The 23,909-nt window shown below is 37.9% G+C and overlaps 1 protein-coding gene across 1 annotated transcript in view; it reads left to right on the forward strand.

Moving 5' to 3' along the window:
• ELOVL7 (ELOVL fatty acid elongase 7) overlaps positions 1-22,492 on the forward strand; it is a 33,736-nt gene extending 11,244 nt beyond the window's left edge. Inside the window, exons 2-8 of the mRNA XM_052778729.1 lie at positions 9,048-9,141; positions 11,482-11,672; positions 14,015-14,095; positions 14,511-14,567; positions 16,314-16,419; positions 19,216-19,352; positions 20,680-22,492. Coding sequence (XP_052634689.1) covers positions 9,078-9,141; positions 11,482-11,672; positions 14,015-14,095; positions 14,511-14,567; positions 16,314-16,419; positions 19,216-19,352; positions 20,680-20,883 — 840 coding nt within the window. The 5' untranslated portion in view covers positions 9,048-9,077 and the 3' untranslated portion in view covers positions 20,884-22,492. The remainder of the gene's footprint in view (positions 1-9,047; positions 9,142-11,481; positions 11,673-14,014; positions 14,096-14,510; positions 14,568-16,313; positions 16,420-19,215; positions 19,353-20,679) is intronic.
• Positions 22,493-23,909: the final 1,417 nt, after the last annotated feature.

Consider the following 23,909-nt stretch of genomic DNA (forward strand, 5'->3'; position numbering starts at 1 on the left):
TTGCCATTGATTACTTGGGTACAAGATGTCTTTGGAAATAAGAAGGCTTGTATGCTTTTTTCCATTGGTATTGACTAGATGAGCAAGATGTTACTTGTGCAACAAGTCTTGTTCCCATTTCTTTTAAGGAGTCTTTGGAAGCTGAAGTCTAGGTCTGCATTTCTCTTTTTATTCTCCACTTCCATGGAGTGCTCCCCACTGTGACTATTTAGTGACAGTTTACGTCATTGTTCTATTAAGTGAGGGGTAAACACAAACTAAGTTCTTTACCCCTTGGTAGCAAACTGCTTCTACTGTAATTAATTGGATGTATGAGATTCTCATATGCATTAACTCTTAACTGTTAATGAGGATAGATGATATGATGGAGCTGACTCAGTGACTCAGCTTGCCACTGAAGGCAGGGGATGGTCTCATTCATGTCCCTTCTCATATTTTGACATGAGTAACTTTAATCAGGCAGGTAGATACAAGCAATAGTACTCATAACCACAGTCAATTCTAAGCCATCCTACCTGGATGTTCAAGAATAATACAGACCTGGGACAGTGGTATCACAGTGGAGAAGGAGGGAGAGCTTTAGACTCATCACAAATCTTGGCAACCTTAGCTGAGTCTGTTTTGCTTGTCTGCCCTTTGTCAGGTATATTTGGAAGATGTTGATAACTGATAGGAGTATGCTCTTACCTGCATTCCATATGCTTCACTTTAAAAGGAGCGTCTGGTAGAAAGCTGAAGAGTCTTACCAAAGCGTTCAAATAACTACAGTGTGTACTCAAAACAAGTAATCTTCATCATCACAATGAAAAGAAATTAAATGTCATTAGTCCTATTTTGTGTATGCATCCACAAAGCCCCTTTGTTTTAATCTTATAAAATGCAAACTTTTGATGTCATCAGGCATCTTTGATCCCTTTCATTCAAAGTATTTAATTAGGACTTGCACTCCCTCTACCTTTTTAAAGCTTACCTATATATCGTGTCTTAAAAACAGTATACTTCCTATGCAAGTTAAGAAGCCCAGACTGTGCTATCTTTGCAGTGCAAAGAGTTTAGTACAGAGTTTTATATTCTGGATATGCTTGGTTACTAACGATGCATATGCACTTTAAAAACATCACAGCTGTAAATAATTCTTACATACATTTATCAGAACTGTACCTACTGTAGAGGAAAAAAACAGAATGGGTAACAGCTCAGCATACTACGAAGATGTTGGCTTGTGGTGGAATGAACGGGGAACACTGGATGTATGAGTTAGAGTGATTGTGTAGCACAGCTGAAAATACTAGGTTGTGTTACTGCTGTCTAGCCCCTGGTTCTTGTTTTGTGAAGGTGTGTTTAAAGTGACCCAAAGCTTCGTTAATATGACCTTGAAAGATAAATTGAAATGCTGCAGAAAGTTTTCTAGTTACATAATAAGCAAGGAGGAAAAGGAGAATCTGTTAAGTCCTTTGGGTAAGAATGAGATTAACTGGAGTTGGATATGGCCCCATTACTAAATCAATACTTTGCCAGAGGTCTTTGCTAAGAGTAATGATGTATCATTATCTAATGGAAGTGAGGTTGCATTAATAAAAATAATTACATCATAGATGAGCCTTATTTTGATTTCTAGGTGAAAGTTGTCATATGATATATGCCACAGGGCTCACTATGCAGGCAGGGCTAGGTGACTTTGTGAGCTGGCATCACTGAGCTGGAATCAGATGTAAAGGAGCCAAGTGCAAGTCATGCACTGAGGGACCAACGAGAAGAGCTTCTGTCCCAAGCTGGGTGCAGGAGCCACTCACCGCAGCAGAGGAGTAGGCAGGTGAGACTAGTTGGCTGCAGGATGGCTGACATACAAATGCTCAGGTAAAGAGTTTTGGGTAAAGGCAGGGGAGCACTGATAAGTTAAAATTCTAGGAGCTTTTCCCCCTGTTTATGTTTTTGCCTTTTTCTGAAACATTGGGAATATGAGGAGAGAAAACTGGGGAAGATACAATGATGTTCATGGTGTTCACTTCTCAAGTGAAACCAGGAATCTTTTCAGCGGCCCATCCAGACTCTTTCTCATACTTGAGTCAAAATGATGACTGGGTTCAGACTTGTAAAGAAACTTCCTTCCAGCCTATGATTGCAGAAGCTGTTAGGACTTGATGTGTTTTTCTGCGTGATGTGGGACATTGGTCCCTAGAATCACTTTCATGTGCATCACTGCAACCCTAGGTGATGCACTTAAGATATTTAAGATATTGGGGATGCCAGATCTTTTCCTGCCTTACTGTAGCACAGTGTAATTTTTGTGGCTTCGGTTCTCATGTTGTAGAGTGTCTCTTGTGGCTTGTGATGGACAGAGTGATGACTTGCTGAGGTGCAGTGTGAACTTCTTGACTACATATCTAGTACATGATTGTCTATGAGTACGCAGGACTGGATGTGGTGATACTGTGTGCCCTCTACATGATTTCACTATCAGCTTAAAGGGATCTATGACAGGGCTGCTGCTCCCACCTTTCTCCTTGCTTGCAGCATCCCGGTTTGTGTGTCTCAATGTTTCCTTTGCACGAGCCCGTTCAGCCTTTTAGGTCTGAGCTGACTGAAAAAATAACTTTTTTCTTGAAAGACTAAGCTTTCAGTTGGGTTGGTGAGCTGCTGTGACTTATCCTGCAGCTGCCTGAGGACAAGGCCCGTCAGCAGTGATGCTGTAGGACTGCACACTAGGGCTTTGCTGTTCAGCCATTGCTGGTGATTGATCAATGTATATGGACCAGGAGAATGCCCATATGATTCTGGCTGGGAGTTGGGCACAAAACAGGGCCCCTGAAATAGTTCCCACAGGAAGGGGCTTTTCTGTGCCTGTTGCTAGTGTTCAGCCTTGCTGTGAAGTCTGCAGTATCAGTTCTTTTAACAATTTATAGGCAGGTGTGGAAGGAAATACAGATTGGTCTTTATTTTACGCAGCATCAGAATGGGAAATCCTTTAGTCTGGCAGAAAACCACTCTGAAGTGTGATTGAAATGAAATGTGTTTTCACTAGTTCTGCTGCTTACAGACTACTTTATTCATGTAGGTAAACAACAGATTTCATGCCAGTTTAAAAAGCAAAACATTAAACAAAGAGGTACCATATAAATAATTCAGTAAGGGTGACTACACAGGGTGTTAGATCTCTCACTGAATACTGCCAATGGGGAATTTTACAAGTAGATGTTTTAATATAGTTTCTAAACCTTTCATCTGTTTTTAAGATGTCCACTTTTTTTAAAATGAATTTATATTTATTTTGAAATTTGCTATTCTCTCCCCAATGTCTACTCTAAAATGTACATGCAGAGATTGCTAATGTACTCTGAGGAGTTAGGATTTGTGTTTTAAAATGAACTCACTTCAAAGACAAAGTTTGAAATTTAATCAAGGTTACAACTAATTAATACATCTATCAAAACTTGGAAATTTCTTAAAGTATCTCTCTTGCATAAAGCTGCCTTGCCTGCCTTCTGTCACTCACTTGGGCAGAACTGTCATCTAACAGGAACAGTGTTTACAAGCAACATTATCAAAAAAAGGAAAGGCCACGTAATGCTAAACAGGATGTAGACAACTTGCCTGTGAGATGAATCTTTCAAAAAATGGATTGGGTGGCTGAGAGAAGGCATAAAGGATCGGGGAGGTGATGGAAACTTCTCTCAGGGAAATCCGTAACAACAGGCAACACCTGGCTAAAGTTTAAAACTTTGTTGCAGAATATAGGTGAGTAATCCATCTAATGTAATATGCAGTTTGTATTTGTTTGCCATGTGGCATAAGGGAGTAACGTAGTTAACATAACTGCAATTATGTAAGCACACAGCCTTGGGAAATAGGAAGGGCAGAGCTGGTATTTCCCAGGTAAAGCTTAAGATACCATTTGTGAAACATCTCAATTTAATTACCTTCTGAACTTCAAGAGCAGAATTAACAAGAGCATACCAAGTGATTCTGAAACAGGAAAGTTTCATAATTGTGCCTGAATGTGTAAGCTAGTGTTACTGTCATTTCTTAAGCTATCATTTTGAAATCAGACCGGCGTGGGTCAATGCTTTCTGCGGGTTCTCCCCATCTTCCAGTGGTCTCTGTGGGGTGGAGGGTCTCCCTGTCATTACCTGCTTGCCAGTCCAGGGGGTGATGGTCCAGAACCTTTGCTTTTGGGATCTGCCTTCAATGGAAATTATCCCCTTGAAGTCTGTACTGTATTGTCATATTGTCCAGTCTTTTGCTAAGGGGTCCCTGTAAAAGTAGCTTGTCTGTCTTTCTAATAATTAGCTGTGCTCTCCAATGCAAATCCTTAACTTTAAGTGTTTTAAGTTCCCACTGAGTTTTAGAATTTGTTTTCTGGAGTGACAGAGCTTACATTAGATTGTTTCATTTTGCTTGGTTGTCTGTCAAGTTCTTTTGTTTGCTTGTTTTGTTCAGTAGTCATCACCATAAAACACTTGTAAAATCACTGTTTAAAAGCAAATCTTGATATCTGTTTTAATATTTAAAAACTATGTAGGGGGAATAAATGAGCATCAGGAATGGCAAATATCTTTCACATGGGTTAAGTAAAGGAATGTAAGAAACTTGTTGTTCTCATTTAAAAACAAGGAATGTTTGAGGCATACCAGTAATTGCCATTACAAGAATCACTAACAGTTTTGTGTGCTAACCGAACTTGAGCACTTCCAACAACTTGTTACCTACTACTTGTCATCGTGAGGCATTCTCATATGGTTTTCTGTGGTATTTGTGGCATTTTTGGCTGGTGTAAATGATCGTATCATCTACCCTTGCCTCTCCAGTAAACATAATGGTCCAACTTGAAATTGGTTCTGCGAAGCTGTATGCCTTACCTCAGCTGCAGGGGACCAGAGCTCTTTCAGCTGTCTGCTGAGCTGCAGGGGACAAGAGGCCAGCAAATGACTTTGCTCTTTTCACACAGCCCTTTCCCTCCTTAGCCTCACTTACACCCCCTTTTTTTATAACGGTCAAGACACATTTATTTAAAGATGTCTTCAGAAATTGTATTGGTACAGCTGGCTTGAACCTAGGTGCACAATACTACTTCCATTGACATTTTTAAGTAAAAATGAAAAAAAAAAAAAGAAAAATAGCTCTTATTTCTTTTTAAGAGCTGAGTACCTTGCCTATGTTTTTGTGGTGATTTCAGTTCTTCTTTTCTGAATGCATGTGCTTGAGAGGACTGCCTCTATGTTCCTTAGAACTTTTCAAGCTAGGCAGACTGAACTTACATGACTGCATTTTTCTAAGTTTATGTAAATTGCTTGCAATATGTCATTTAAAATAACCTAATTTTGAAAATTAGTCTGCTAGTGTGACTTCCCTAATTTTGAAAGAGTTTACTACAATGTAGACACTTCATTTTAGAAAGAAAATTCCCTACTGTTAGTGCATTTTAGTTGCATTTTCAAATTTTGTTACAAGCAGAAAGTGGAACATTGGAAATAAAAGTGCCCATGTGCTGATTCTGTAAGTACATTAGCAGGTATGTATATTTTCCTGACTGAACTGTGGTTATACAAATGCTTAATGTGCAGATGAGTTTACAGTATGAAGAACTAAAGCTGTGTTAGTTCTTAACACATGGCCTTCTCTATCCCCAAGTCTTTGTCCCTTCAGGCCAAATCTTTCCAGTCTCACATTTAGAGGATAAGTTCTGTAGAATTCAAAACTGCTAAACATTATAGAAGATTGTATTATGGTCAAAGTGTTATCAGGTTACCCCTTAACAAGATGGTTGTACTGTAAAAAAGCAGTCTTTCAAAAATTTTTTGGTTTTTTTTCTGAAGCACAAGGTAGTTTGTCTTCTGTGGGGGTACGTGGGGGTTTTTTACTCTTCTATTTAAACAAAAAAAACCCCAAAACACAAGCCTTGAGCATAGTATTTTCCAGTACATATGAATTTGTGTGTGAAGTAAGTGTAACAGGATAAGACAAAATACCTTCCATGCTGCCATTAACCCTACTTGTAGGTAGCTAACAAACAAAAAATCCTGAAAACCTAACATTAATGCAAACAATTGTTCCAAGAAATGGACTTACGAAGGAAAACTATGTAGCTAGTTAAGAAAATAAGTAGAATTGTAAAGCACATCGGAAGTGAAGTAGTAGTGTTACATATGAAAGTTGATTTTAAAGAAACCTTTTAACTGTGGAAAAGTTCTCAACACCATTGTCTTGCAGGTATTACCCCTACTCTTAAAATAATTAGTTTTAACTTATTGTACTTAACTTACCTTCAGAGTCAGAGTAATTGATCTGTTAGTACGTCTGTGTGGTGAGGCTGTGGCTGCTCTCTGGCTGGTACATCCTTCTCTCAAGGATAGTAACTAAACTGCAAAAACTTTCAGAAAAACTTTAGCAACTGCTGTGGAGTTGTATCTTGCTTGCTTGGTTTTGAACAGAAAAGAAACCTTGAAGGCTAAGAGCCTTGGCTGTCTTAGCTCTTGTGAAATGTTTTAAAGGGAGAAGAGCTGCAAGTGCTGGGGTCAGGAGAGGTGGGACAAGCCTCTCCATCAGTTTAGCAGGGGCTGGGAAACATGAGCATTCACAATTTTCATCTGCTGCCTTTCTACTACGAGCAGGAGCAATCCACTGGAAATAGTCTGGTTCCAGATAAAAGGCTTGCTTTTGGTCCCAGTGCCTAGCAGGCATAAGAGGTGCTATTTAAACACCAAAAGCACATTCATCTGACTCCCAATGCAAAATTAAAGTGATGTCGACAAGTCAACTGGATAAATGTAAAGAATTGTGTATTTGTAAGGTTGCAGTTGTCAGGATGAGAGGTTTGTACCCTAAGAGGGAGAAAAAGTCAATCAACAGCCCCAAGCCCATAAAAAATGGGAATTCATTTTGAGCCAACATCCATATAGAATTTTCTGGATTTTTGAAAGCATGTTACTTGTTTAACTTAGGTTTTGGTCAGCATGTAGAGCTAGCCAATCTGAGTTCCAGTAACATCTTTATCAGGATGAGAGCAGGAAAACTGACTGGCAGTAAAATCAGTAAACTATTTTTCTTACTGAAGAACTGATTAAAAATAATGTGATTGTTTGTATTCAGTGAATATATTTGTTGAAATATTGAGCCATACTGTGCACAAGGTATCTGTAGGCTTTGGTAGAATATTGTTATAACCGCTGAACAAGGTACGTTCTGTTTACCATGTCTTGTCTCCTGATAGACTGTTCTCATGAGACTGACATGGGAAGAATACTGGGTTTTAAGGATAACTTCTTGTAACCAATTTAACTATTTTAATAAAATAATTAATTATAAAATACAGATTTTTAACACTTCCCCCCAGCACCAGTTACTTACAGCTGAGTTGCCTGGCTGTCATGGGCAGTCTGAAGTACCTGGTGTTCAAGACAGGGTTGGGTTTACGTATGTTTGATACCATCCATAGTTTAGCTTACAGAGCAAGATAGCAGGGATACTTATAATATGTCTCTAACCATAAAGTCTTTTCTCTCGTGTGATTGCTAGTGCCAAAAGGAAGAAGGCGACTCAAGTTTCCATTAGAAAAGGAAGAGGATGTCCCCTACTACTTCTGATTTTGCCAGAACTCTATGTAAATATAGAGCTTTTTAGCTAATATAGTAATATGTACATAGGGCATGTGAAATTGGTCAGCATAAAGGCAGTGACGTTGAGTTGGGAAATGCTGGTGCTGGAGGATGGTGTATCTGGAAAATGCCAACTTTAAAGAGTCTTGCAGAAGGAATAATTTCTGAAAGTGAAATTGATGGTGGTTTCAGATGTTCAGATGCACAGGACAAGTGCAAGCAGGAAAACAAGTGGGTAGCAAAAGGAGAATTGGGAAGAGGTAGATCAGATGAACTCTAATGAAGGCAGGCTTGTCTGTGTTGCATCTTGTGATGAAGGGTGGGTGTAGTGTACTTTGAAGTGCCTAAAAACTCCCGTGAAATGGCAGTGAACAGAAGGTACTTGTAGAATTGGAGATAAGGGTGAAATTATTTTTCAGGCATGTTAAGGTGAGGACAAATGAGAAGACGATAGTGAGGAGATCTGAGGAGAGAGATGCATTACCATCCTGAGGGCAGAACTGGCTTTCCAGACCTGCAGCTGGCTTAGCCTTGAGGAGATGCAGAAGGGCAGCCAGAGGAAAGGAGCTGTTTATCAAGGTGTGCTGCAGTCTGGACTAACAAAGGTGAATACAGTGTGAAGATTGCACAGGGGTATGGAGAGAAATTGTATGGTATGTATGAGACATGGCATGGGAATAGGAGAGATTACCCTCCAAATGTGTTGGGATTTTTAAAAAGTGTTTTCTAGGGGAAATGAGGCAAGGGAAGGGCAAAAATCAGTACTCACATAAGCATACTTCTCTGAAAAGTTTTACATATGTAGGTGGTGCTGCATGCAAACTGGATGTGCTGGGTAATTTTTCTGAGTTAATGGTATTACCAGTGGTACTATGACACTTCATGATCCTGGTGTGGAAACGGTTGATTCATGAGAGTGTGATTTGCATACTAATTATAACATAGCTAATTATTGTATTTAAAAGGAGACATATCAGCACCTTTCCTCTTTCCAACCTACCTTAGAAATACTTCTTAGTTAGAAAATCAAAATTTTCAATAGTAAGTATTGCAAGCTGAACTTCTTCACATATCAGTGACTTGGAGATGTGGAGATGGTAATAAAAATGAATTTAAGTAGCTGCTCTTTATTTATATTTTCCCCTTAACTGTAATGGTTAAACACAGCGTGGTTTCTTGAGATAACACTTTATGGCATGGAAGCACCTTGTTTGGTATGTAGAGAATACAAAATCATATGGTTATGCATAACGGCTCAGCTATCAATCAGCCCCAAGCATAGTGTGATGTGGTCAGCTAATGCTCCCTGATCTGTATTTCACATGTGGTGCTCTGTTAGCCCTCTCTATATCTTTTCCATTTTGTTTCCTGAAAATCTTTTCTAAAACATTTTACTGACCTTTATTTTATTAATTACAAAAATCCATATTTCTGTTTTGGTTTGTTTTCCTGCAGGCAGCATCATAATATCTTAATCAAGTGAAAATGGCCTTTAGCAACCTGACATCAAAGGCTGTACTACTGTATGATGAATGGATTAAAGATGCTGGTGAGTCATTTAAATCTAAAACTTACTAACTTTCAATAATTTTGAATAGCAATGTGTAGCTATTCTAGGTGTACTGTTTATCAAATTAAAGTAGCTTTGTCTTCCTGTAAATGTTTCTAAGACTTGCCAGGTTACCTACTGAACATTTTTAACTATGAAGAGCAGACTGTTTCTGCATTTTAAAAAAGTAAAAAAGCAAAACTCAGCTAGTTTATGGGTATAACCTCAGACTAAATAATGTGCAGACAGTGATTCTTGTGTAAGAGTTTCTGGTTTGCCTGAATATATAGTTTACATTTTTTCTGTGCTGCTGAACATAAAACTTCAACTCATTTTCATTACCGAACAACAATATTTTATCAGTTAATTGAGCTAGGTGCATGGTGTTACTGTATTTTGCTTTTGCAAAGTGAAAGAAATAAAAAACCTGATAAATTACAATATCTGAAATTAATCCTCAGAGTAAACAGTTCTGTTTTGAAAAAGAATGTTAGAATCTTGTTGCAGCTGGGTATGAGGATATTAAACACACTTTGCTTTAACATTGTTGTTCTGTAGTTCTGCATGCTTACCAAAAAATGACAGAGAAGATCTCAAGTTTGTGGTTAAGACCCATCTGTCGCAGTGGCATCCCTGAGTGTTCCTCACTGTGGTAGGCATGTAGTGACAGAGATTAGCTGATTCCTGGAGAAAACTTGAGAAGCAGTTAAGGTTTGATCAATAAAATTACTAATTTATCTTTTCCAGTATAGCTGAGAACCATTTCAGTTGTTCTGTAGAACCACAGCATAAAAGTGAGAAGGGAGTTTATCAGTATGACTCATGGCGTAGAGTGGATTGGGGTGGAGCTGGGTGATGGAGCATTTCTGCTGCAGTGTCCATGACTTCAGAATTTGAGTTCCTCATCTCCCTGCCTACCAGTGCTTGTATTTGGTACCTCGTAGCATACTAGTGGCGGGATATGGTTTACTCAGGATCAAGCTGGGAAGACCAATGGGAAAGTTTTGGTAGTACCAGTGCAAAGGGTGGATGCAGAAAAAGCAGTTATGAAGAGCTGGTGACTCTCTTGCAGGGCAACACATACAGATGTCTAGTGCTGTGGTTCACAATCTTTGTTGGTTTGTGGGCAGCAACACTGGGCACACTGCAGGCTCTGAGCAGCATTATAACGTACTTTCCTCCTCAATCTGTTTTAAAATTTCCAGTGGCTGTAAACAATATCAGAGAGTCTCATGGGTGATAGGTTGCTTGAATGCTGTGGGTTGAAAATCACTCACTTAAGACATCTGGCCACGCATTAAACACTTAACAAAAATTGCAGTGGTATAATTTCACCCCCAAAATACAGCAGCAAACCATAAAAGCAGCAGTTTACTGAGTCAATAGTTGAGTTTGGGGTCATTCAGAAATGAATCTTTAAAAGTCAGTTTATAAAAATTAAAAAAAAAAATTAAAAAAAAAAATTAAAAAAATACATGAAGTTCATACCAGTTCTACTGCTTATGGAAAAATGTGGAAGCCTTTGGTGAGCTGGGGCTCTGTGATGAACCACAGAAGGGTGCAGTGGAATCATGGTGAAGCTCAGAGGCAGCACCTACCAGCCTCAGCTGCAGGGAGAGGGAGCAGGGCATGCGTAGGAGGAGGACTCTGCAATACTTCTGCCTGGGATAACTGGAGAGGAACATGCAATACTTTTGCCATTTGGAGGCTTGTAATGTGAAAGTGTGTGTTTTGTGGCACTGTGAAAGCAATGATATGTCTCGACTGAATAGGCACAAGCCTCGAGTGCTAAGCTACGAATACCAGCTGATGGGGCAGAAGGTCTTCTAACTTTAAAATCCCCTACTTACTATGTCTAATGTTGTACTGCTTATAAAGCTCAAGGATCTTGAAAAGTGGGGCTAATCCCTGTCTCTGACTTGAACTTGTGAAGTAAGGTTCATGCTTTTCCAGAAGAACGAAGTCTCAGGTGGAAATGCAGCCTCAGTGATCTGCTTCTGCATTGCCTTCCTGTGCTGCCCTCTGAACCCCGTTCATGTGTGAAAACGGAGAGTTTTCATGAAGGAGAGCTCTGGACAGAAAATGGGGTTACTCATGATTCTGTGTTCTCCTCTTCATTTCGTGTAAAGAATTGATGCAGAAAAAAGCCTTGAGTCCTACAGGTGCTAAATCTTGTTATCCAGTTGGTGTGGATTTGAGGTGAATGGACTCTGAAACATGACCAGTGACAGCAAAACCTAATCCGTTAAGAATTAAGTCCCTTTCTGTAGCTGTTTTAGGATTTAGTAAGTACCGGAAAGATCCAATTAATTTTTTTTTTTTTCCTCCCCCCTCCTCTAGATCCAAGACTGGAAGGCTGGCCACTCATGTCTTCACCTTTTCCAACAACCTTTATCATCGGAACCTACATTTATTTTGTCACTTCCTTGGGACCCAAACTTATGGAAAATAAAAAACCGTTTGAACTCAGGCAGATAATGGTGTTTTATAATTTTAGTGTGGTAGCCCTTTCTTTATATATGACTTATGAAGTAAGTACTACTTTTATTTGTAAAATATTTATATTTTTTGTCTCTACTAACTTTTAATAAATTTATTAATATAATTCCCACTCTGCAATTCTTAAAAAACTGTTTTTCTGATTGTTGTAATTATATTAATCCAAGCAGTATGTTAAACTAATTGAGTTGATAATTGAAAAAAGGGAATAAGTCATACATAGAAAGAAAAGTTGTAAAATATTTTGTGTCATTATATACAATTTACAAAATTAAAAATTCTCATGACTTATTAAATTTCTCTGGGCTGTAACAGGTAAAGCAGACTACATGTTTTTCGTAGTTTGTTGTAATTGTTTCTGTCCTACTATGTGATAGTCAACACTGATGTTTCAAACACTGTATAGAGTATGTTTACTATGGAGTAATCTTCAGTTAGATCTGCCTTTTAAAAGACAGAAGTTAACAAAACCTAATTTGTGGATCTTCATCCTTTAAAAAAAAAACAAACCAGCAACAACAAAAAAACCAAGCCAAAACAGAAAAACACCACCCTCCCAAACCATGAAAATCTCTAACATTGATTTTTTTTTTTTTTTCTCCCCAACCCAAAAATAGCAAATGCTCTTTCTCTCAAAAGGAATGTTGAGATTTTGGTGTAGTTCATAGCTCAAGCAAATGTTAACCTTTAAGACTGGAAAGCCTGATGAGTTGTATAGTCTTATGGGTTGAATGACCTAAAAATCCTTAACAATGAATGGTATAGACTGTGTAGAAGCTTTAATTTAGAACCTTAAACCTAGTTGGTTGGTTGGTTTTTTGTTGGGTTTTTTTTATTGGTTGTTTTTTAAAGTGTAGCTATTTAATAATAGTATTGTGTGAATGATAGCCTTATACATTTGCTTGGTGAAGCATCACTACACTAGTACTGACCCTGTTTGTGTTAAATCTGGCTGTGTGGCTATTTCAGGTTTGGCAAACTGGTAATGCAAAGTTGTCAGATTATTGTGCCAAACTGGCAGCATACCTTTGTGTTAGCTCAATTTGCATAAATTTCATCATGAGTTACAGTGAACTTCTTGACATTTCTTTAACAGCACTCTAAAGGCACGGCGGCAGCAGCTGCTTTGTGTCATGACTGTTGTGTGGAAAGCGGTGGGCAAGGTGCACGCGTTTGCTATTTAGACTGTGTTTTGAAAAATCGCCAAACTTCCTTTTCTGATTTGGTGCCAAGTTTGGTTTTGGTTATAACCCCCGGAAACAAAAAAAAAATATTAAACTTCTGTTAGTGTCTGACACTAACACAGTATTCAATTAATATGCTGTCAAGACTTCCACATTACAATTTCATGAAAGAATGCATGGGTAGAGGGCAACAGATTGAATTTCTGCTATTGTCTAGTGCTCAGCAAAAAGCTGATTCTTTCCCTCTTTGGAACCAAGCCATTTGGTGGGTGCTGTAGTATTGTGCTGTCTTGGTGGTGTTTCAAATCTTGTTTTATTTAAGCAATAGAAGAATTCAAGCAATTCTTTTATGAAGTTAAGAGATGGAGGGGTTTTAGTCTATTTAAAAGAGCTGAACCTCCTATTGTGCGTGAGTGGATGATGATGATCAATGGATGAGAAGCACTTTATAAACATATATAAGATACAGTAGTCCTAGTGGCTGGCAGGGGAATAAGCCAAGTGTAATATTAACAATGTTGCTCTTGTCCGAGCTTTAATATATTCCAAGAGAAAAGATTAAATTGTATTTGTTACATACAGTCCTTTGGTCATGCATGTGCTCTCGATTGTAAAACCCTAGCTTCTCATTGCTCATATCGGTGAAAGACTAATTGAATCATGCAGTTTAACTAAATAAAATTTTAGAAACTGTGATACTAAAAATATAGTGCATATTGATTTGTTCCTTGTCTTTAATGAAATTAAGCCATATTCTTCTGTTGTGCTGGTTTTCTTTCAGTACTAAGATGCTGTGTTTCTTTTTAGTATTAAGACGGTTGGCTGTGATATTCAAATTTCAAAATGTTTGATTTGTTCTTGTGGTTGGATTTACACAGTAAGTTGGTTTTTTAACATTGGTTTTGAGATGCAGCTGTTTCTCCTCTTCAGTTACTAGTGCTGAAATAATGGGTGTAGGAAGAAAGTTCTTGTCTATAGGTGTGGTCCTGGAATTAGAAATTAATTAATCTGCAACAACAAAGTATTTTGTGGTAGCTAGCCGACACAGAGGTAGATGATTGACAAGGTTGCTGATTCAAAAAGTTTTTAATATTGTTTTCCCCTCCTGCTTAGTGATTGTGAAAGTAATCCGAAATTAATTTTTTAAAAGACATAAAGTAAATCGTTGCCCTTTCCCTTTTTTGCTCCAGTTTCTTATGTCAGGTTGGGCCACAGGGTACTCATTCCGGTGCGATATCGTTGACTACTCGAGGTCACCTACAGCTCTAAGAGTAAGTTGCCAAACAGAAAGCCAAATTGTTATGTTACACTGACTTTATTTTTAGAAATGCTTTTTGAACAACCAAATGCATGGCTGTAGGGTGGAATGCACTAAATGGAAATACCTGCTTGCATAATGTAGACCATGTGAGTTAACTGGAGGGGTTGATTGTTTGGGAGAAAGAAAGAGGCAACATATTTGTTGGCTTGTTCTTCTTGGTTGTAAAATTCCTCCAGGATTAAAAAATGTTTTGTGTTTTTAAAGAAAAACTAAACAAACCATACATTTAAATATTTCTGTCAATCTTGTGACACCACTTACCCATCCCAGTACTTTCCCTTATATAATTACTTACTTTTCCTGCAGCTGCTTAGTTTTATTTACGACTATTATGATTTGACAATTTTTGTTTTTTACTCTTGCAGATGGTACGAACTTGTTGGCTTTACTACTTTTCCAAGTTCATTGAATTATTAGACACTGTAAGTATTTGTAGCTTAATAAAAGAAGTAGTGATGTCTCCTTTTCACAGAAGAGGAAACACTGCTGTTGGAAGCTGGGGGCATAAACTGCTTTTGATTTAGCCCTTCAATCTTCAATTATTGGAATACCATCAAGGTGTTTACCCTTATTATCGCCTCTCATCTTATTGTCCCATTATACTGTCATTCCTTGATTATCAGGAAAAATGTTAATGAGGGAACACACCTTTAAAAATTTAGGAAGCCCTGATAACTTGTCTGTTTAACAGCTGAATACACTGACCTGTTGTGCTATGGCAATGCTTGTCTCAACACTGCAGATAAAAACCAGTGTTGATCATGCTGAATTTGTTTTCCACATCATCTTCAGATTTTATCTTCCACGTTGGGAATATTTGCGTCAGCAGCTCTGAATGCAACATAAATTGCCATATCTACTTGCTCTAAATTCCTGTGTATGCCTTGGGGGTCATGACTATAGATGTGTTTCATATCAGGCTGGCACTCTAACCTGTTTCAAAGAAAGTCTGAGCAGCAATGCATTGAAGCAGAATGCAGACCTTGCTCACCACCAGCAGCCATCTGCCTTCCCCTCTTCCTGAGACCAATACCTAGTAGGATTGGTTTAGCTATTTTCAAACTAGCTTCTGAGTGTTGGAATCAGCTTTGATTTCATTTGCCCTATTCACACAATAGTGTGAATAGGCATGATAGTGGTGATTCAGGAGCTGACTCATGAGCAGTTAGAATGTTCTAAACCCTGCGAGCAAAGTCAGCCATTTAACTTTCATCTGCAAATACTCATGATTCAACACTGGAAGATCTTACTGACTGAGCCAAATGGAATGGTAATGGAAGGGCCAGGAATGCTAGAACTGGAAAAGCCTGACAAGTTTACTCCTCTACCTTTACTACCTGCTGGTTAGACTGCTCCTTTTTAATTAGTCCTGGGCCCAAAAAATTCTTCTTTTAAAAATTTGTTGTGTTTGAATCCAGCTGACCAGGTATGTGTTTCTCAGCAGCTTTTTGGTTTTATTCAAAAGTAATTTCTTAGCTGTATTTAAGTCAGCTGTTTCCAAATGTTTTGCATGGCACACCAGACTTCTTTTCTTCTGTGTTCATTTGCTTGCCGTCTGTTACTACCGTTTGCATGACCTGACTTTTCCTTATACAGTTTTCTTGCTCTGTTTTCCCTTAACACTTCCCTTGATGTCTATTTTTTAAAATGTGGCCTGACAAGAATACCTACATATATTCTGTCCAATTTTGCCTTTTTCCAAGGTTAGCTAAGTCAGTGTTCATAATAAAGTGCTATTTCTCTAACTTAATATTTTCTATTGCCCCTATCTGTTGCTAGTCCTTCAGTTAATTTTCTGAAATGGCCTTGCATTAGTAGTTCAGGGGACTTAAAATCTGATGCTTCTAGATAGTTCTCAATCCAAGCAAGTCTGTCTTAAGGTGTCCGTTGCACACAGAGGTGATGGCTCAGCCTTGGACATTTGCTTTCAAAGCTTGCCCTGGCTTTTGAGACTTCACAGGTGGATTTTATGTACTGGTTTAATTTTTTTTTTAAAACTAATCTCCATATCCAGAGCCTCAGTTTCCCTTTGTCTCTCAAGACTACAATTGTGAAGAATTTTTAAATGTATAGTTGTGAGCAACCAGCACTGATGTGTACAGTTTTTTTTAAGTATGTTGGGCTTGATGATCTCCTGTAACATTCTGTTCATTAAAAATCTGTTTCAGATATTTTTTGTGCTGCGTAAGAAAAACAACCAAGTTACATTCCTGCATGTCTTTCATCATTCCATCATGCCATGGACCTGGTGGTTTGGAGTCAAATTTGCTGCAGGTAGTGGAGAGAGAGTTTAAGTTGTACGTTTCTTCTGGTAGTAAAAGTTAACTATACTAGACAAAAATATTTAAAGAACAAATTAAAAATCTTGCAAACATCAACGTTTTTACATTTAGATGTCTGCAGTATTTCATGGAACATCTGAGATCACCATAATTGTTTAAATGGGGCGGGAGTATTCATTTTTCCCTTTTGACAGTGTTTTGTGCAATGTTGGTTTCTCACGGAGGGGGAAGGTGCAGAGGAGAGAGCTGTATATAAGCAAAGAGCATTATTACGTGAAAAAGATGTGACTGCAAAATCAGAAGTGCTAGGGGAGATGTATGAGGCAGACGAGCCATTAGTCCCCCTGAAATGTAAGAACTGAGTTGGAGGGGAGGACTGTGTTCTCATTTTTTTCACCTGTTTAAGAAATCTTTCAGGCTTTGCTGCACTGATTTTTACTGGCTTTAGGTAGCATAATTGGGGTTTATTTACATCCATACTTTGGCTTTCACAAAACTACAGAATATTTTTCTGGACCTTACTTATTACAGAAACTTACTTGAATTGTACTGAATTGAAAGTCTTTGTCCACTTCTAGCTTACCTTCACTTTCTCCTTTCCTGCTCTGTGTGTCTATGCACGTGTCTTCCTATGGTATTAGTGTGCACCACTAATAAATATAGTTGGCCATGAGAATAGCCTGATAAGCACGGAGTGGAGAAATGCACAGTCATTTAGTAGTCCATCTCTAGGAGGGTGTGGGGTTTTTTTAGGAGTTTCTACTGAGAAGTAGGGGGTATTTTGTACATGTTTCTTCACTCATGTTCTCTGGTATGTTTTTTTTCTCCCAGAAAATCAGTGACAAATTGCTGAAGAAAACCAGTGCTTATTAAATCTGATCTGTTAGTGCCTGTTTTATGAATACAAAAATAAGACCTGGAAGCAGTCCAGAAAATTTGTAGATGGGATCTTTTGAACATGTCTGGTGTGCAGATTTTCCTAGTGTATAAAAGGATATATTTCTGCTGTATTTGTTGAGTTTCCGTTATTAGGAAACTGGTGTTTTGACCATGTCTTTCTTAAATGTTGTTATTGATGAAACTGTGAATAGTTTTCTCAGCATACAGTTCAGTGTGTTCATAGACTTGCAAAACAAACAAACAAAAAAACCCAACAAGCCCAGCAACTAATAGTCCCTCCTCTTCAACCTTGAAAAGTTTACATTTATAGGTGATTAACTTTCTGCCTTTTATCTGGACATAGGATCAGTATACCAGCTACAAGCTTGTGATTTTGCATCAGATTAAAATTTCCCATGTGATAATTTGACAAATACTTCCAGCAAAGTGTGCAAGAACAGTTTTGTCCTCTGCTAATAATAGTCCCTCATATTCATGCAGAACTGTGTTTATCCCTACAACTCCATTGCTTATCTTTACCCTAATCTGTCCAAATATTGTTCTGTTTGAAAACTTAAAATTTTTTTCCAAGAATTTCAGCCCTGCTGCTAATTACTTTGTATTCAGTTTCATCACTGTCTGTCCTTCTAAGTAGTGGCATTGATCAAGTTTTCAATCTGTTTGTAAAAAAAACCAACAGGTTTGAATGGAGATGCTGATTCTTCTCTGATCTGACATAAACAGGGAATTGTAAAATGGTGCTTATGTATGGTGTTGCTTTTTGGAGCATATTTTTGTACTGTTGATGAGGTTGTTTTTTCTTTTTTCTCTGCTTTAACTATTTATTTTTTCTTCTGAATATTCACTGTACAAGCCAAGAAAAGTATGTATGTTTGAACTGTAAGAACACTCAAATTATTTTAAAAAAATACAAATAGCCAAGTTTCAAAGAAAGTTTGCAATCACAGCTGCAGGAGTTATGATCTATCAAGCTGGAAGATTAGTGTGAGCTACTAAAATCACAAAATAAGTTTTATTTTTAACTTGAATGATTCTTAATGGAAAATTGGCTTTTTCTTACCAAATGTCTGCTTTTGTCATCTTCTTTTCTTCCTGATGCTCACTATTGTCATGTTCATATTTCTCTTAATACTTTGCTGTCTGCCACTTCTTGGATCATTTTTACCTATAACTTCTTGTGTTCATTAAAATAAAATTACATTGAGCAGAATCATCTAACACCATAGCTGATCCAATGGAAAAGGAAATATTTCCTTACTAGCTTTGTGAAATGTTTGTATCTTACCAGTTTCAGTCATGAGTTTGCCCCAAATGGGGCTACTTGGCCTTAAATTTCCTTTTCACTGTGAGTATGCTTTTGAGATGGATGATGGATTTGTGAGACCCTCACTTAGGTCATGATTCCAAAAACTTACTGTCTGAAACTGTGATTCTTTCCCTGGGAATCTGGAAATCTGTGTTGGGGAGAGAATTATTCCTTATCTTCCAGAGCTTTGCAAGGTTCACCATGAAGTCTAGAAAAGAGGTATAAAACAGGAGGAACACTGTTTCTACTAAATTCTCTGCATCACTATCACGTATATGTTTTATGAAAAAATAATGAACCCAAAGAACAAAATTCCACTAAAACATTTCACAGGTAATTAGATCAGCTAGGTTTTATTGCTGTTTTGGAAATGCTTAGATAAGCCTTTTCTGAGAAAGGAAACTGGTATGATCCCTCAGAATTGGTGTCAACCCAATTCAGGTTAAATACCTTGAGGGTTAATCAAAGTCTGTAGGTTTTGTGGTACGTGTTTTTTCTACCCTGAGTCAAAACAAACTACTAGGATGTGAGGTGGCTTTTTAAATACCTGATGCAATAATACTATGTTTTGTTTTTCTGCAGGTGGTTTAGGAACATTTCATGCTTTGCTGAACTGTATTGTCCATGTTGTCATGTACACTTATTATGGAATCTGTTCTTTGGGACCAGCCTATCACAAATATTTGTGGTGGAAAAAATACATGACAAGTATACAACTTGTGAGTAACTTTGTTTGACATAAACACCTCTCAGAAAGCTGATTGTGGCTAACGCAGACTTAATGCAATATGTTTGTACTTTTAGTTTACGTTCATGTGTGTAGCTGACAGTTGGTACAAGGTTTAGTCATGTTTTAATTGAGTAAAACAAAACTTGTGAGCTGCCCTCAGTTATATACTTAAATCTGCTGACTTCAGTGTTCACAGTAATCACAGAACTAGAAACATGAGCTTTTCAGTTATGCAGTACTTGGTAAATACATTTGCAAAACTCATTGCCTGTATAAAAAAGATTAGAATGTAAGTTTACACCAAGAAAACATAATTAATGTACAGAATACACATGTGAATAGTAGTGAGGAAAGGGAAAAAGAAGTATTTCTTTAGAATTTCATGTCTGTTCTTTCACAGTTTAGAGAATGTTTAGAGTATAGTTTTGAGTTTCATATGTTTAGGGAATTTACCCCTCTCTCAGAGCATTAAAAAACACTCTTGCAGTAATTACATTAAGTGTTCTATTAGCCTTAGATCACTTTCAAAAGGTTATTGCTCTGGGTGCTTTTTCATGCCCAGCTTTTTTAATAGCTGAATTTTTGAAATTCAGCTTCTGGCTAAAGAATTAGTTTGGCCTGAGCAAGGATGCTGATGGAGGAGGGAAAGGAGCAGGGAGAAGCAGCCATGGCTGTCTGCTTCTACCAGGTGTGGTGTTAATAGAATAGTTCATGTGACTGTAACTGAACAATTTAGCTTGAATATATATAACTAACTGAAAGTGTTTTTGTCTTGGAGGCACTACCAGTGGATTATTAACTTGGAGTTCACATGGAAATTTATGTATTTATTTATTTATTTGAATCTGCTATTAAAGTGGTTTTTGGGACCTACAGATGTTTGTGTTACATGCTAGTGTTGGGGGAAGGTGGGAATTCATGTTCACCAATCCTATAATGGTTGCCTTTTTGTTTTTTTCTGGATAATTTTTCTAAATGAGTCTCCCACTTGTCACTGGTCAAACACTGTCTGCCTCCTTTCTTCTCTGAACTGTCCAGGGCAGACTCCCATTCTCCTAGTATGGGTTACCCAGTGCTGCTTGTAATTCAGTTTGTCCCAGGACTTTTCTTTCTTTACTCTTTGAAAGTGTTTTTCAGTGGAGTAACATTTTGGGAGAGGGGCTCTAAAGGTGCATCTATGTCACTTTAAAAGGGCACCCCCCACCCCTGCTTTCTGTTGCTTGTTGTATGCAAGTTATGCTGAATCTTTTTAAACTTCTGTAGTAAGTTTGTCATTTATTTTAAAAGTATTTCTTTTCTTTACCTTTTTCCTCCAGGTCCAGTTTATTATGATTACAGCCCATATAGGACAAATCTACATCATGGATGATTGTCCGTACCAGTACCCAATTTTCATGTTTATTATTTGGCTGTATGGCTCTATGTTTTTAGTCTTGTTCCTCCACTTCTGGTACCACGCCTACACCAAGGGACAAAGACTACCAAAGATGGCAAGAAATGGGATCAGCAAAGATCAGTGAAACAAACTCTTGTCTCTAAAACCAAAAAAGTGTATGTCAAAGTGGAAACTTGCACTACTTGACAATCAAGATATTTAGGTGCACACACTACACGGTGTATATTTTATATGTTTTCTTCCAAAACAGAATTTGTATTTTTACCGTAAGTTATTTGGGATTCAGAATTTGGGGGGCGGGGGGAGCAGCATGGATCTCTGATTAAAAGAAAAAAAGGCATTTTTTCAGCAACTTGTTCATGTCTATCCTGTAAGAAATCAATGGATAGATGATCTCTTCTCTAGAAGGTGCATGAAAATAAAGATATTCACTGGGAAAATTAAAATGTGTATGACAAGTACTGAGTACTTTGAACACTGAGAGGAAAAAATTACTTCACTTTAAATGTTATAAATTGCTGAGACTGTCAGCGGTATTTTATTAAAAGAATGAATCTTCAATAAGTACTGTTTATAGAATCTGAAGCTTATTACTAATATAGTTAATACATAAACATTGTTACATGTGTTTACAAACTATATTACTTTAAAGAAAGGAATGGATGTTAATCTGTCAAGGTATGGTGTTTCATTTGAAGATCACAGATTTTTGGATATGCTATCTTTTACTAAGATAACTTACTTCATTTCATGTTCTACTCACTTGAACATTATTCTGAATGTTGGGAACCTACTAATTTGAGGATTATCCAAACTGTCTTGTAGTGTAATGATCAAAACCTCTTACTGATTTGTTCGCCAAAGTAGCCTAATATACTTATTCAATGTATCCATGGATATATTTTGATATTGGTAGCCTAGGCTGTTTAGGAGGGGGGGGGGGGGAAATCTTGTAATTCAATAGTCAAAATCTTAGTCCTCAAATAAGTTTAAAAAAAATATTTTTTGATTGAAGCCAAAATGTCACCTAGCATGATGGTACTGTGCTCTATTTTCTTCCATTTTCATTATCTATTGAAATACATGCCTAGAAAGTTTTTCTCTTGGTTTCTTTAATGATTGTTTTTGTTTGTCTTTACCAACTTAAGGTTAAAGTTTCTCCATTAACAGCACCAGTTACCTTGTCCAGAACTAGGCAAAAAGATATGTGCTGTTCTCTGAGCTGCTGAGCGTGGGGCAGGCAGTGGCGACTGGGCATGACTCCAGTCCATGTAGAATTAACCACTATGTTGTTTTCCATGGTTAGGCAGTTGTTAGGGTCACACATGTATAGAAATCAAAGGACCTAGCTATTTGTATGCAAGCTGCATTTGTACTGTATGAGCTTATTAAGGAATTGGTGCATGCAACAGACCTGTAAATGAGGAGTTAAAGGTGTTTCAATTAACGTTACCTTTAAAAGTACTGTCCTCTGTTATGTTTACTACTAACAGAAGAGAAGCTCGTGATACTTGCTTTGTGCTTGATCTGATTTGTGGGATTTTCAAATACCCCAGACTTTGGGGCAGGTTTTAATTGCCTGCCTGTTGTACCATTCCAAGAAAGTAAGTTATGTTACCTGAATACTTTTATGGGAATACTGACATTTATGGTGCATTGTTAATGCTAAAAGAATTTATCTTGGACATGAGTTGCAAATTATTTTTTATGAGATTACATACAAGTCTTCTTTATAAAACAAATAAAAAAAAATATTTTATCTTTCCACTATTTAATCCCCGTAGCTATCAACTGTGATGGCAGATTGAAGTTAGATCCCAGAAAGGATTTGGATGGCTTGAGATGCATATTGCAACCCCTGAATTTTAAATGCTTCATCCTAGAATCCTCAGTGCTGGGTTTTGGCTCCCTGGCAGTGCTTGGGGAGAGGTGCTTTAGCACAGAATCCAAGACAGCCGGGGTGCTGATTGGGGCCACACACATTTTGAGTGGGAAATGCAATCACTGACTGTTAAGTTTCAAATCCTGCCAGCCTCCAGCTTGTGTGTATGTCCTTGGCTTCCAGAGTAGGGGGTCATCTCCTAAGGATAGAGACCTATTGCTGTTTTTTCAAACAGCTGGAAAAGATTTGCCTCTGATTCATTTTTAAAGCTTGAATGGTGCCTATTTTTTATATAATAATTTATTAACTAAGTACTGATGAAGAAAGTGGGACAATTTGGTTAATTTAGGCTTTCTTGAGCCTGTGGGTTCAAATGTGTTTGGGAAACGCAGGCCTTTTGGTGAAAGGCTGTCACAGCTAGTCTGTGGCTTAAGCTGGATGATGCTACCCTCAGCTGCTTTTAGAGGAAAGTAGGCATTACTCTCCAGTCTTGCAGATGACTCCTATGCTGGTAGGGGAAGTTGTCATTGTGGTCTCCCATTTTGCAATTATCCGCCCTCTGCCCCATAAATATGCATGGAGGAATGCATCCTGCAGCATTCCTGTGTGTGAGGGGTCAGATACTTGTTTGTTGGTTTGGGATGTAGATCTGCAACTGATTCTTCAAACTCCCTTGGGCTTTTAAGTAGGAGCTGAGAGTATACATGGTCAAAACTAAGTAGCTCTGTGCACAGGCAGGTGCTGAACAGAAAGGAGCTAGGAAAAACTTCCAAGTCCAGCAGTTGTACAGTAGCCAACTGCCTCTGGAGTCAGTTGTTTGAGATTAAGAATTAATAAGCAGGAGCAGAAACTGGAGATGCTGATCATTCAGTGGGCTGTCAGCAAGTGCCATTTCAGATTCCTGCTATGTAATTTCTTGCACATGGGTTTAGTCTTCTGCAGGTTATGAAGCATTTGGAGAAAGAGAATGTATTTTTTCAGTGAGTTGTGTGAATGTATCCTAAGAGGTTGCATATAGTGTAACTATGCTAATAACATTAGTACAAAATGTTATTAAACCCCATCCTCGTGGGCACAATGTTGCAGGCTGTGAGAATCACACCATCTTGATCTGGACAGCTGCATTTTTCTCCTGCCTAAAAATTGTGCATCTTACATGCTGAAGTGCATTATACATTTGAGTTATGCTAGAAAGAGGAGAGCGCAAGTCAGCAAAATCATTAAGGTTACAGTGAATGCTTACTGTTAATGAGGGGAATGGTGCTGAA

The sequence above is a fragment of the Harpia harpyja genome, chromosome Z, assembly GCF_026419915.1.
Source record: "Harpia harpyja isolate bHarHar1 chromosome Z, bHarHar1 primary haplotype, whole genome shotgun sequence".
NCBI lineage: Eukaryota > Metazoa > Chordata > Aves > Accipitriformes > Accipitridae > Harpia > Harpia harpyja.